The 15,567-nt window shown below is 38.8% G+C and overlaps 1 protein-coding gene across 1 annotated transcript in view; it reads right to left on the reverse strand.

The window, feature by feature from the left end:
* DNAH5 (dynein axonemal heavy chain 5) overlaps nt 1–15,567 on the reverse strand; it is a 258,228-nt gene that overhangs the window by 77,078 nt on the left and 165,583 nt on the right. The window contains exons 49-53 of the mRNA XM_028492810.2: nt 15,016–15,229; nt 13,508–13,731; nt 10,581–10,779; nt 8,257–8,429; nt 3,266–3,396 (exon numbers count right to left, since the gene is read on the reverse strand). Of these exons, the coding sequence (XP_028348611.1) occupies nt 3,266–3,396; nt 8,257–8,429; nt 10,581–10,779; nt 13,508–13,731; nt 15,016–15,229 (941 nt within the window). The remainder of the gene's footprint in view (nt 1–3,265; nt 3,397–8,256; nt 8,430–10,580; nt 10,780–13,507; nt 13,732–15,015; nt 15,230–15,567) is intronic.

The raw sequence follows: 15,567 nt of genomic DNA on the forward strand, positions 1-15,567 counted from the left end.
CTCCCGTTGCGGGGCACAGGCTCCGGACGCGCAGGCCCAGCGGCCATGGCTCACGGGCCCAGCCGCTCCGCGGCATGTGGGATCCTCCCAGACCGGGGCGCGAACTCCGTTCCCCTGCATCGGCAGGTGGACGCGCAACCACTGCGCCACCAGGGAAGCCCATCCACATTTTATAAAACATCACATTTTTACGCACAAAAAACATCTAGAGTGAAAAATCAACCTGAAGCAAAAGCATAATTTTTAACCACACGGTAATGCCATCAGAATGTATACACATGTTTCATTTTGAAAATATTTGTTGGTAAAGGTAAGGTAAATGTCAAATTCTAATATTTACTAAGCACCCATCTGCAATTGATATTTTAGAAGATACCTCATAAATTGAACTACACTAAACTAAAGCATTTCAAGCCTTCATTATATGGGGTGAGGCAGATGCCCTACTGTAAACTGCACCCTCCTCATCCCCAGCACAACTATTTTCATTGCATCTTTGGACGTCACATGAAAGAGTTTTCTGAGCAATCAGTGCACTGTAGTAGAATCGTTGGAAACATTATTAAATATCCCACTCTAAACCTCTCACATCCAAAACAATCACTTAGTGGAAGTCAACTTGCAATCATGAAATGTTAGACAATACAGAGTAGCCCATTACTGCCAAAGGTAAAAATTAAAATATTCCAGTCCTGGAGACTCGGACTCACTAAATTATTATTTGAATTTTGTGTCATTAAATAAACTCAGAGTTCAGAGCACAAGAGCAAATGGCCTTCTGATTTTTAAAAAGCTACCAAATATTTAACTTCTATACTCTGTGCTTTTTTAACATTTAAAACCTAAACCCTAGAACCAGAAATACCACTACCATGCATCAGTATTTCAAGAAGAGTGAGATCTGAGACACCAGAAAAAATTTTCAAAGACACAGTCCCCTGAAAGAGGGAGAAAGAATAAAGAGAGAAAGGGAGGGAGGGAGGAAGAAAGCAAGGAAGGAAGGGGGGTGGGGAGGGAGAGAGAGGACAAAGGAAAATAGCTCGCCCCAGCTTCTTGTGATATGGGGAAAACTTTCAGTCCAGTCCCCTGGATCTCAAGGACCCCCCTGCCTCAAATAATATGACCTGAGTCATCTAACAAATGGCTGTGCTTCCCAAAGGAGAGGCTCTTGCTCCCTGAGCCTTGGCCATGTGGCTATGCAAAGGCTAAGGCGGTAGGATCGTCTCTGGAAGGTTATGAGAAGCCAGAGAAGGCCCTGACCCTCCTTTTCATCAGTACTGGAGCAGTCCCAATATGACCTGCAGAGGAACCAATTTAGCACAAAGAGAGGATTCGTAAGGTACTTTTTCTGAGGCAGCATGGTGTCGTTAAAGTCATGGCAGACCAGAAACCAGAAATCTTGTGGTTAATTCCCAGGTTTATCTGGGACTTCAGGCAAATCATAGCCTCTCTGAACCTCAGCTGTGATATGTCCTGCTAACCCACAAAGCCACAAAGTTCTTTTGAAGATCAAATTAGCCTGTGCATGTAAAAGTGCTTTGAAAACTATAAGGTTTTATACAAAATGTTAGGAACAAAAATCTCAGAGTTCAATCCCCTTCCTGTACAGGTTATCTTTTATCTAACATTGCTTCTATCCACAAACTAGAAGAATTATACACAAGGCAACTAAAATTATTTCTCTCTGTTTCAGTACTTGAAAGACACAGTAACGTTTTAGATTGACTCTCCAGGCAGAATCCAGTAATTTAGACCAAATAAAAGGTGTAACAACAACAACTTGAGTATCCGGATCTCCAAACCCAATGTTTAATCATTTCCAACCTTTGTCCCAGCAGGTGGCTATGGCCCTCCATCAGTGAGATAGATCAGTAGCATGTTTTGCCTACAGCTCCAAGCCAACGCTTAGTCAATGCCCGACAGGCAAGACCCTCACACCTAGAAATTAACTTCTAACAATATTCAGCCCAAATAAACTTCCCAAACTGGCCTCTTGCTTCTCGCCTTATCTTGGTTGATCCTGAAGTTCTGTTTAGCCTCTCTACATGTTCCCTTTCCACTTCCTAATTCTCCCTGCACTGCACACACATGTCCGAGGACAGCTCTTCTGGGATTCCCTACCCTGATGAGTAGCAGCCCCAACTATCCAGTTTCCCAAGCCAGAACCAGGATGTACCAAGTCCAAAAGCTCCAGCTTCCTAAGGATCTCTTGAATCTTCCCTCTTTTCTCCTCTTTCACTTCCGCAACTCGGGACACCACCATCTATCGCTGAGATCCCTGAGACAGGCTTATAACCCTTGCAGCTTAGCTCCTTCCATCCACCTTCTCCACATGCAGATGTGACATGCCTCCCCTAGGGGTGACGCATTAATGGTTTCCCACTGCTCTAGGATGAAGTCCAAATTCCTTATGATACCTTCAAAGACCTCCATTTCTCTTCCTTTCCCACCTCCCACATTATGCTATATACCAGCCATATTTAACTGCTTCCAGGCCCTCAAATGTAACTTCACATGTGCTGACCCTTTTGCCTGGAACATTCTTTACTGTTTCTCTTCTCTGAGATAATTCTTACTCACATTCATGTCTCAGCTGAAACATCTCTTTCTCCAGGAAGCCTTTTCTGACCATCCCTTAGACAAGATTAGGAGTCCTTCCCTCATGTTTCAACAGACTCTGGTCTGGTCTGCATTTATTTCCTTATCAGAGAGAGCACCTATGTATCACATCTTATTGAGTGAGTTGCTCAGCTGTCCCCATTGAATTGTTGTAAATTCCATGATGACACAGGCCAGGTTTATCTTGCTTACCATGTATCTCAGCACTGAGCCAGTGCCTGACACACAGCTGGTGTTCAATGAATATTTTTAAATGTATGAATGAGTAAATCAGCATAAACTTTTCATCTGTTTTTCCAGTTTAATAACATTCTTGAAACCTGAATTAACATTTAGTAGGGACAAATTTCTTCTGAAATGCATTAAAGGAATATACACAATACTCATAACAAGCATAACATGAAAACAGAGAGGCATCTGTTCACTGAAATGAGAGGCTACAGTGTTTCAAAAGTAAATCATCCATGTGAAATTTTCATGGTCTATGACAGAGGTTGAAAGGGGAGGACGATAAGTCAACATTCAAGAAGAAAAACGATTAGGATTCCCTTATGTAAAATTGAAAAATGCATTCTTAACTCCAAGTGGCTTCTGAGAACCATTTATCAAAATCCATTTCAGGTTAATTAAAGCAAAAGCATGTTACCTTGTCAGAGTGATCTGGAAGGAAGTGTAGCCAGCAATGAATGAAGCCAACCTGGTCAGGCTCTGCTTTCCCGATCCACCCACCCCGACCAAGAGGGCATTTCCCCGGGGAGTACGAATGACACGTGAGATCTAGAATATGGAACAGAAAAAGCATGTATCATTTAATGTGCAAATATTCCACTTTTTTCCTATTTATTCAACATAGGCATACCTAGGAGATATTGCAGGTTCAGTTCCATACCACCATAATAAAATAAATATTGCAATAAAGCAAGTGTTTGGTTTCCCAGCACACATAAAGTTATGTTTACACTATCTGTTAATTTTGCAATAGCATTATGTCTAAAAACAATGTACATACCTTAATTGAAAAGTACTTTATTGCTAAAAAATGCTAACCATCATCTGAGCCTTCAGTGAGTGATAATCTTTTTGCTGGTAGAGGGTTTGAAGTATTGTGAGAATTACCAAAACATGACACAGCAAAACGAAGTGAGCAAACGTTGGAAAAATGGCACCAATAGACTTGCTTGACACAGGGTAGCCACAAACCTTCAATTTGTAAAAAACTGCATATTTGCTAAGCGCATTAAAGCAAAGGGCAAGAAAATACGGTATGCCTGTATAAGCATTCTGGAAGCTGTACATGTCTTAGGATCAGAATAGAAAGATATACTGGTTGGACCAATGAAGGCATTTCTGAAATATACCAATGTTTAAGAAGTATTGGACAGGGTGGGGAGTGGGGCGTGTGCCTTTAGGAAACTAGGATAGGAGGAGACCAGTAGAGCAAAGTCATCAGACAGCCCAGACTGTGGCTTGCTCTGGGTTTTCAAGGAGAGAAATAAAGGGGACTTTGAGGTTTCCTTTTAGTTTGCCAATCTACTTCAGTAGGATAGGAAAAAGAACAGAAATTTCAAAACAATGTGTATCCTTGGAATACCGAACACAAGGTTAATTAGAGTATCCTCCGCATTTGAAAACTAACATAGTTTAAATAGAAGGCAAGAAAATTTCCAAAATATGGCATAGGTGATGGAATTTAAAAAGAAGAAAATAAGCATAAACACTCTCATTATTTGGCAAAGATAGTGATACCTAAGGTATCTACTAAGTGATTATGGGTAGACCAGAAGTCCACTCTATGCCACTCAGTAGCCCCAGACCATTCCAAGTCATATTTGTGGTAAAAGCCCATGATTCTTTGGCTTTATTTGTATTTGATAAACTACTTTCACCATCAGGTCTCCAACCCCACCTAAAGGGGATTGATTCACTGTGGAATTCTCTTGGATGCATTTTTCACCTTATATGATGACTGTCTTTCCCTCCTAAATGCAGTTTGAGCCTGCAGTTTTGCTGTAATGCCAGCTTTTCTCTAAACTAATGATAGAAAGCTACATGGGGGCTGAGAAGGGATCACTTCTCTGTTGCTGGCAGAAGCCTTCTGGCACAACCTGGGCTCTGCATTCTGACGAGGTTTTGTTAAACATCCTTTTTCAGGATTCCCTCCACTGGCAGGGAATCCCTATTCCTATTGGGACTACCATTTCTTTTGGATTATATCCCCCAATTTAGTGTGAGCCCTTGGAAATGGAGACCATTTTTTTGTTGTGGACCTAAGAACCTGGTCCACCAATCCTGGTAAGATTGGTAAGTGATATGCTCTGCTCTTCCAGCCTCCTACTCATCCTCTCCATGCGATGCTCTCCTAAGTTGCTTTAGGCAGGGGAGGAGTGGTACTGGCAAGAATTCTTAGGATTTTGCCAGTGTCTATTCATATTCTTTCCCTGGTGTTACTTCAAGAGGCATAGATAGATAAGACAGGTAAGAAGCTACTGCAGGCCATCCTAGAATCGTCTGTGTTGTTTCTTGGTTAACTTTTTCAAAACATATAACTTTTTTCATAACCATTTCCTTTAGTTGATGCTGGTGAATATATTAGGGTTTCAAATAATTGTTGTTAATCAAGTATAAGGAACTTTCATCCCAACATCTTTTCCTGCAACTGGGCTTAGGTCTTAAACTAAAGTTTTCCATTCCCAGTTTCTAGCACATGAGAAACCCTTAAAACATATTTGACAAATGATCATATATAAACAAACAGAAGTCTTTAAAAGCAGACTCAAAAAACTCATCATCTAGTTAAAAACAGAAACTATAAGAGAAAACACAGTCAAGTGAGAACTTCAAATGGGACTATCTTGCCCTATTATCTATAGATTGTAACATACAGATACTCATTTTTTAATTTCTTTAGCAAATATTTTAAAACTTAATAATGCCTATCCTGCCTTACAGGTGCTCACATCCTGAGAGACCTTTTAATAGAAACATGCAATAATGCCCCATGGTGAATGCTGGGGTGGATAGGAATGATGGCAACTGGAGGAAAGAACACAAAGGAAACAACACTGCTTGTGAAGGCGAGTCTTTGGTGTGGAGCTGGAATTTGATCTAGATCTTGAACGATAACTAGAAGTTTATGATGCAAAGAAAATGGCACACTGGGCAGGAAGTGGGCTAAATTTTAAGAAGAGGGAATGGGATGCACAAAGTCTCAGAATCAGCAAAAGGCCTGAGGTGTCCTCATAGGGATGGGAACTTCAGTACCAGGTATGGAAATATCGGGAAATAAGGTGCAAAGCGTTGTTTAGAGCCATATTGGGGACTTGGTTAAATTCTAAACCTATTTATCAAGCATCACAATTGTGCCTGTCTCAGCAATACTCCATCCTGTGAATATGAAGGGGAATAAAGTGGGTGCCTGCCCTCACAGAGCTTACAGTCTGGCAGAGAAGACAAATACAAACAGATAAATTCTATACAACACAACACCTGCTGGGAATGCAGCATTGATGAGGTGCTCTGGAATCAGATGTGTTTAAGCACAAGCAGTTGATTTTTCTGGATTACACCCTAAGCAGAGCACCACCCACAAGAGGTAGAGTGGTAGGCAAGGACTAGATCATGAAAAACAATACACACCATGATTTGAACTTTAACCAAAGAGGCAAAAGAGATATCGCAGAGATAATCTTGGTTTTAAAAGAAAATTGTTATTTTGATTAAGAAAGGAACTAAGAAACACACTTGGTTTCAGATCACATCCTGTTTTGCTGCAGTTTTCATCTTCAATCCTGTCTCTTGACTTCTATCATGTCTTATAACTAGGTCACATATTTCAAGGCTCACACCCACATGGCAGAGTTTGGATGTAACTGTACACAGAAAGCAAGAGTATAGAAGAGAGGGTTGGCCTAGAAAACAGTGAGGAATGTAGCATTTTAGCTCAGAAACTCCAATCACGGATTCTTTGGCTAATCTCAGAGCAGGCACACTAGAGGCTGAGAGTGAGGGAAGACACAGTCAAGGACCTGTACTGAGGCACACATGCCTTGAATGTCATACCCAAAGTGAAGAAATGCATCATCTGTGCTGCAAAACCCAGAAAAAAAGACAGTTCTAACGAACATCATCAAGCACAAGACTAACATAAATAACCTCATTTCAATTTAAGCTGTTATGGAATCCCAAGCCAATCAGATTTTGTCTCCATAGACACCTAGTCATGAAGTTGCCTTTGATATTATTTATTTAGAGAATGTTATTCTTTTTGTCTTCTTCCTTTTAATCATTAAATATGATAGTATCTCCATTCTTCTTTTGACTTTTAGTCAACTATAAAATAGGAGCTAATGTCAAAATGTTATTTATATCTGGCTTTGGAAGAACATTTGTGCTCATAATTCAGTAGATATCTCAGATTCTGATAATTCAGTTTCCAAGCTAAGTGTCCTCACGCTGGGGACATCCAACCCCAGAACACGCTCTCTGTTTTCCTCCTTCTCCCTGACTTAGTCCGGCCTCCTCAATTTTCAGAGGGAGAGCTGACTAAGTAACCTCTAAAACCCTCTCCAGTTCTAAGATTTTGTAATTATTAGAGGTGACGACTTGTGATTATGAGGTTGTTCCTCATGGTTAAGCCTAAGTAATGGGAGACAGCCTCAAATTGTCTTCTTTCTAATTAAAAGGATGTAGTCTGAAAAAATAATTGGCATCAATAAAGTGAGAATATCAACAATGAATTTTACATGGCATTATCTCCCACCATCAATAAATTAGGTCATGTAAGTTATCAAGTAAATATTTTACTTCTAACCTTTGAGGGTCAATCATTACAGTGACTGGAAATTGTAATGACTCATATGACAAAGTAGAAAGGTAACTGTACTTTCCTGGTGGATTTCATTGTAACAGAATTTTCATCCCAGCTCAAAATCAACTGTTTATGCACTGTTTTTAATTATTATTTCTAATTGTGGTAAAATACACACAACATAAAGTTTACCGTCTTAACCATTTTTAAGGGTATAGTCCAGTGGCATTAAGTACATCCACATTGTTATGCAGCCATCACCACCATCCATCTCCAGGACTCCTCATCGTGCAAAAATAAAACTGTACCATTAAACGCTCCGCATTCACCTCCCCTCAGCCCCCAGCAACCACCATTCTTTCTGTCTCTGTGAATTGACCACTCTAGGCGCCTCATATAAGTGGAATCATACAGTATTTGTGCTTTTGTGACTGGTTTATTTCACTTAGCATAATGTCCTGAAAACTAATGCACCATTTTTTATAGTTATCCTTTGCATTATGCAAAATATAAGCAGACTTTGTGCCTGTGCTTTGAACTCAGATGTCAACCACATTCATTCTATGTAGTGAAAACACTGAGCTGGAAGCAGTATAGCCACGGTGAATAAAATTATCATATCACACATTTTAAGTACACCTGCTCTGATTTTAAACCTATAGGTGTGACATGTTGCATTCAGTTCAGAAATTAAACTGGAATGTAGCATTGGGTTTATTTTTAAACTGAATTTTCTCCTAGAAGAAGAAAATGAAAGAGGAGGGGAAAAATTCTGGTGTAAAGGCAAGTGTCTGTCATTTTGGGGGGTGCTACCGGGCGTGGCCACTGACCTTGACTAAGTGGACCATCGCATCTGCAAAGAACACCAGATCCATGCCAGTGCCACGGATGCTCTCATTATAGAGCTGCAGGAACATGTTCAAACGCTCCTTCAGTTGATCAAAAGATTCAACTGGCTCATAAACTCTGGGCATCTCAGTATCAGCCTCCTCAGATGTTTCACCTGGGGTTGGGGAAGAAAAATCAATTAAGCTTCTTCAAATCACTGGACTTTACCACTTCCTAAATTAATACACTCATAGCTCTACAATTGAGCACTGAATAATACTGATTTTTATCCAAATGTCAGAGTATGTATTTTTAGAAAAGAAAAGAAAGCAAACAGTAGTAAAAGCATTAGAATGTTTGTGATCATATGCAGTCTTAATTCTTAAACGTATAGACAAGGTCAATTTCAAATAATGTCATATACATTGAATTTAGTTTGAATCCATAATAGACCATTGGCATTTCAAGGATCTTCCCAGAGATATTCGCTAATGAAGATTGAAAAAGTAGGGATTTAATGTCAAAATCAGCAAGAGAAATCAAAAATTAAATTATTTTTTAATAAGAATAAAAAGAAAAAGGTCACTGCATTTGCTTAGGAAAATTTTATGAGTCAGAAATTTTAAGTTAGTGGTGAGAATAGAAGTGAATTTGGGGGAATGGAGGTGAAGGGTAGAGAGAAAATAGAAAAAATGATTTCCTAAATAAATAAACACTGAGTTATCTCACTGGGAGAAGTATTAAAATCACTAAACTCTTTTAAAAATTAGAAACACATAACATACCAGTTTAATACTTTTCCAACTTTGACTATAAAGCATAATGCCAAAGAAAAAGCTAAATTGGGCATATGTAAATTCACTATCAGTTAACATTAGTTGAATATACTGATACAGTAACAACCTAGAAATTCACTGGGTACTAGAGGAGTAAGTGGATCTTCCAAATCTAATAGTATGTAATTACTTTCAATTGACCCTGTGCTAATATAACGTATTTTAACCTTTTTATGACAAAGCAAGGAAATTGATTTAACATAATTATTAGGATTGGTCCATTTGCAAAGCTCCCACTAATTGAATTTCAATAGTCACTTCCTTATTTCATAAACGTTCATTTCAAGCTTTGACAAACAAAGTGCTTTGAAGTCACGAAAGGTTCTGTGCTTCCCTCTAGACTCATTCACCCGGCCCCCAACCAAACTCCCCACCTCCAGCCCCCGCCCCACAATGCTGCAGTTGCGCTTTGCTCCTTGAAAACCTTAACCTAATTACTTATCCTTCTGAATTAGAGGAAATAAAATACATAAATTCTAATTACCTTGTAAATGCTCTTACCTTTACATGATTTTTGGATGTGTATGACCTGATTGAAAATAAACTGTATCAGCTTCTTTTTGTGGAAGGATCAGGCCAACTGCCTAGCCAGCAATAAACCTCCTTTTGCAATTGTCACTCAGAAACTTAACAGATCACATACATCCTTATCTAATCTAGTAAGGGGCTGCCTGGTCATTTTCAATCATTTAGAAGATATAAATAGCATGTGTTTCAACATGCCTTTTTGAATATGAAAATTAACTTAAAATTCCTCCTCAGTATTAGAAGAGGTTTCTAAATGAAAGAAAAATATTCTACTTAAGCTCAGTTATTTCTGAAGGAAAAAAATAATTGGAGCCCTACCTCTTTTCATAGGAAAAGTAATATATCTCAATTTTTTATGGAACCATAACCACAAAATCTTCCCTCAACATCACCCACCTCTTTCTAATTGTATTCAACAGCCCTCTCAGAGGATGGGAGGTTTTTCTTTTTATTTTCAGCACCCGGAATACTCGAGTAATAATGATCATAGTTTTGCTATGTTTCATCTAGCAGTGAGTACAAGCCACGGACTGCCCAAGCCATCCACAGAGAACATTTCACTTCTTCCCCACAGTGTCCCATGACTCATATATTAATATTTCCATTTTTATAAATGAGGAGAATGAGCTTCGAGAAAGTTCAGAGACTTGCCCAGGTAATGTGTGGGAGATCCCTTCCTTAAATCTACCTCTATGTGACAGCTGTAAGCCTTTAGCACTGTCTTCTGCCATAGTATGCCTCCCAAATCTACCTTAATACCCAAGACTGATGTGCATTAAAATGATTAATCTTTGAACTCCATGAGTACACATTTATCTACTCATTCTGTGTTTATTGAGCACCTAATATGTCCCAGGCTTGTCTCAGTAAAGTTTACTAAACAGAAATTCAACATCCCTGAACTGAACTTCTGTCTTCAGATATCCCTTTGGGGGACTTCAAATTCTGCTTCAATAGTTTACCTGTAGCTTCAGGTGCATCCCTCAAGAAATCCACAAAATAAGTGTCAATTCCGCAATTCACCAAGAGTTTTTTCTCTTCACCAAACTCCTCCTCCACCAAGTTTACTAAAGTCAGATCAAACCAGGTCACATCATCAGACACCGTGAAACGATCGGCTATAACACGTTTACACTCATGCTTCCACAGCCTTAACAGTTCCTGTCAAAAGCATCATTAGAATGTATTATTAATTCCCATTAAGCCAGAGTTGGGAATTCAAGTGGACGATATCACAGAGCAGCATCCTTCCTGATTTAAGATGTTACATTTTAGAAAGTTAAGATTAACACTACTGGTTTCCTTTTAACGTGAACAACAGGTCTGGGAGCACATCAGAAACAAAATCCTAGACTAATGGTTTTCATTTGGTGTGTTATCACCAAAAAAGGACATTTTGGGGTTGTCAAAATGACGTGGGAGACGTTACTGCCATTTGTACAGGGGATACAAGGATATAAAACATGTTTTGCACAGTCTTAGTATACAACAAATTGTTTATGAATATAACTGTCCTATTAAAAAATAAATAAAATAAGTTAAAATATACTTCATTTCAAATTGGTCTCATTCAAGTATAGTAAATAGAGAGTAGTGTATATTCATTTTCAGCCTTTAAATTAAAACGAAAACATTCCTAGACAAAATACTAAATCACTCTGAACAACCAACAAACTAATACTCTACATAAAAGTCTTATGTTTGTGATCAATTAGTCTGTTTGGATAGGACACCTACATTCATGTTGCCAGAGCATAATATAAAAAGTTGCATAAAAACAACTCTCGGGGCTTCCCTGGTGGCGCAGTGGTTGCGCGTCCGCCTGCCGATGCAGGGAACACGGGTTCGAGCCCTGGTCTGGGAAGATCCCACATGCCGCGGAGCAGCTAGGCCCGTGAGCCATGGCCGCTGAGCCTGCGCGTCCGGAGCCTGTGCTCCGCAACAGGAGAGGCCACAACAATGAGAGGCCCGCGTACCGCAAAAAACAAACAAACAAAAAAAACTCTCCTGTGTGCAACTGAGATAATTACAAAGATATATTTACTTAACACAGTGTGAAGGAAATTTATGGCAAAAATCTGGATTATCTGCAGAAAGCAACCACCTAGTCTAGATAATCCAGGACCCAAAATTAACTGGAAGTTGAGAGAATTAATTGCTCAATATACCTGTTCCTATAACAAGCATAACAAATGTTAGTCTAAGCTCATTATTTACTACGAAACACTGGTGGAAATTTCTTACCTTGGTAACGTTTTGCAAGTTAGAAGGCTTTTAAGCCATTATATTACTAGTGATCAAATATTCTTTGGTTGCCAGAAAATAAAATTTTAGTAAAATATATTTAATGATTCACTTACGACAAAAGTTCATGACAAACCAATTGCTGGACCTGTTTATGCTGATTTAAAATAAGCACCAAAAAATGGTTACTCAAAAAGTAATTTTGGAAGACTGCATTCCACAACACTATTAATTTGTCAATAACTCTGAGGGAAAAAAATCAAGTTAACATGTTCACTGCTGTTAAAATGACTCCCAATTCTCTGTAACAAGGAGAGTGAGTTTTCCCCAAAATGTCCTCTTGCAGTCAGTCAGTGTGGTTACCTACTTTGTGAGCATCTGAGGCAAAGCTGGGTTTTTTTTAATAGTCCACATTTGATGTGCCTAGTGACAGTTTGGTTGATATCTCAACTTTTTCAGTGCATTTAAGTGGAGAAGTCCCCTAAAACCTATTTGCTTAACTACAACCTTGGTTCCATAAAAGGATGGAAAAACAGGCTGATGTTGCCTTAGCCTCATGCTTTGGCAAAAAAAGGCATACTGCATTTTTACATACTACATACTTTACAATTTTACATATTACATACATACTGCATTTTACGTACTAGAATTCCCTTTTAGTTCGAAGAGAATTCTTATAATGCTAGGCACTCTTTTATTCGAGTGTATGTACAAAAGCTCATTTTTCTGTCAAATGAACTTTCTACTCTTCTGTCTCTTTTCAGTTTTACCAATATATGTATTTCTTTTAGTACATCAAGTTATATGGAAAAGAAAGATCATGGATGATTAACAACAAAATGGTTTCATTCTTCAATTTTGAAAGTTTATTTATAAAGATAATTACTTTTTAAAGTTAAAATGTCAGGTTTATAATATGAAGTTTATAATACGAATAATAGGAAGACTTATGTAATAAGATCAACAGGGATTCTTTCCATTATTTAGTATAAGAAAATAATGATGAAAAAAACAAAATCAATTTTTCCTTTTACTCTATTAATTAGAAAATAATTGTATATAATATTTCCTTAAACATAAACCAAATTTATTTGGAATTTTTTAAATTGATTTATTTATTTTTGGCTGCATTGGGTCTTCGTTGCTGTGCGTGGGCTTTCTCTAGTTGGCGGCGAGCGGGGGCTACTCTTTGCTGTGGTGCGCGGGTTTCTCATTGCGGTGGCTTCTCTTGTTGCGGAGCACGGGCTCTAGGCGCGCGGGGTTCAGTAGTTGCAGCACACAGGCTCAGTAGCTGTGTCTCACGGGCTCTAGAGCACAGGCTCAGTAGCTGTGGCACACGGGCTTAGTTGCTCCGCTGCATGTGGGATCTTCCCGGACCAGGGCTCGAACCCGTGTTCCCTGCATTGGCAGGCGGATTCTTAACCACTGTGCCACTAGGGAAGTCCTAATTGAAATTTTTAAAGAAAAAAATTTTGGCATACTTTTCCCTTATTTATGTTCATGAAAGGCAGCAAAGAAAAAAATATCCATGCTAAAACATCCCAAAATATTTTCATAATGCCACTAAAAATCGCATTACTAAGAATATTTAGAGTTTATAATAAATAACAAAGTTACTTGTTTTACTCTCTTATGTATCACTTACATCTGGTTCCTTGATAACCTCTGAAGTAGTGTTCAACATTCCCTGCCAGATCCTAGAAAGATCTCGAAGGTTAAAAATATAATGGAATTTTGCAGGGGTAGGGAGCATTTTAATCTTAGTCATCTGCCATAGTCGGCGTGTCAGGGGAACCAGTTTCGTCACTGAATCTCTCACTTCTTCTGAGAAGCCCCTTTGGGTACAGTAGTATCCTATCCCAATCACACCTGAAAGGGGAAAAAAGTCTTAACATTTTGACTGACAGTTCAAATCACCTAAGTGAAAATGAAAAACATTATAATGCAGAGTACAAAAATAATTAAACATTTTAATAGTTAACCATATATTAAAGAAATTTCTATTAATTAATGTTCTTTGGGGTTTTTTTAAACCTACAAAGTAGGTATAGTTACAAGCAAGTTAGCATTCAAATACTGAAAAGTTGACTAAGAAATACTATTGAAAACTCTAGCTGAACTGATTCAGTATTATTAAATAGGTAACAATGATGAAGATATAAAGTTGCCTTAGAAAAAGATAAGAAAAAGGGAGGTTTCATGAATCCTCTAAGATTTCTCCATTCTTTTGTTGCCTTTCCATGCATTATAAAATATTTTAATTTACAGGTAAAATTTTCCAGGCAAAAAAGAATAATTAAAAGCAATAATAGTCATACCTTCTAGTCCATTTTACTTCTCCCAAGTTTAGATAATTCCCATGTCATTTGTTTTCCAAACCTTTGCCCACCGCTGTGACTGAAGGCAGATACTGCCATACTCCACTACCCTAGGGCACTAAGAAGACATTCTAGTCTGTCAGAAATTAATTAGGGTAATCCTAGTTAGTTTTTTCTCAATTTCAGAAATGGTAAATTAGTACCTAACACGAACGCATGCATAACTTTACACTTTTTCTGAAAAGAGTGATTCCATAATCAGTTTCTAAACTCATTTTCATTTCTCAGTTAAATAATTATGGTTATCGATTGCGCTAGTGTTTCTTGGGTGAATTGATTTCTGAAACACTGCATATGTAATCAATCAGTAATTTAATACAACCCTATAAATTACTCTGAGGATCAGACTCTGGCTAATCTCCACTCTGTGCAATATTATTTCTTTGGCCAAAATCATTATACGGGTTGGTTAGGTATCAGCTACATAAACTTTTGGTATGGCATTATATCAATGCAGACCTCAAATATGTGTACCCATGAGGAAAGCATCTCATCGTGTCTAAGACCATTTAATGTTTAACGTCCTGGCTTAAGAAGCTAGCGACAGTTTCTTAAAGAAATACATAGGCAGAAAAAATCTACTTAGCACTCAACTCAGTACATACATAATAAAGTAAATCTTTATATAAACAAAAGACACTGCTTGAGAGTGATGAAGCCCGTAGACTAAGGAACCACCCAATGCTCTTTCTGTGTTGACCTCTAGGTGGATTTATTCTCACTGGAACCCAAGCAGGGATTCTTCCCTCCCGTGCCCCACTGACATTCACTTTACCAAAGATCTTGTCCACAGAAGCATCAGAGGGCAACGTGCAGTTAAATATGGAGAACTGCCTCTTGAGCCTTTGGGGTATATCATTGCGTCCGCCCCCAGGATGGATCATAGCTGCTAAAAACTGTATGTCCGCAATGCTGGTAAACTCCCCAGGCTTCTCTAGGTTATAAAATCCATTCTGTTCCATCAGCTGTCGTACTATCTCATTAGTAACCTAAGAAAGACAACTTTCAGAATTAAAATGTCATTCCTTTACATCCCAGGACCTAACTCTTTGAGGGTTTCCAAATAATGGACCTTATTGGAATTTAGGAATTGCAAGTTGAAAAAGTAAAAAATATTTACTCATCAAAAAATAAATCAGGGCTTCCCTGGTGGCGCGGTGGTTGAGAGTCCGCCTGCCGATGCAGGGGACACGGGTTCGTGCCCCGGTCCGGGAGGATCCCACGTGCCGTGGAGCGGCTGGGCCCGTGAGCCATGGCCGCCGGGCCTGCGCGTCCGGAGCCTGTGCTCCGCAGCGGGAGAGGCCACAACAGAGGGAGGCCCGCATAC

The sequence above is a fragment of the Physeter macrocephalus genome, chromosome 8 (genome assembly GCF_002837175.3).
Source record: "Physeter macrocephalus isolate SW-GA chromosome 8, ASM283717v5, whole genome shotgun sequence".
Classification (NCBI taxonomy): Eukaryota; Metazoa; Chordata; class Mammalia; order Artiodactyla; family Physeteridae; genus Physeter; species Physeter macrocephalus.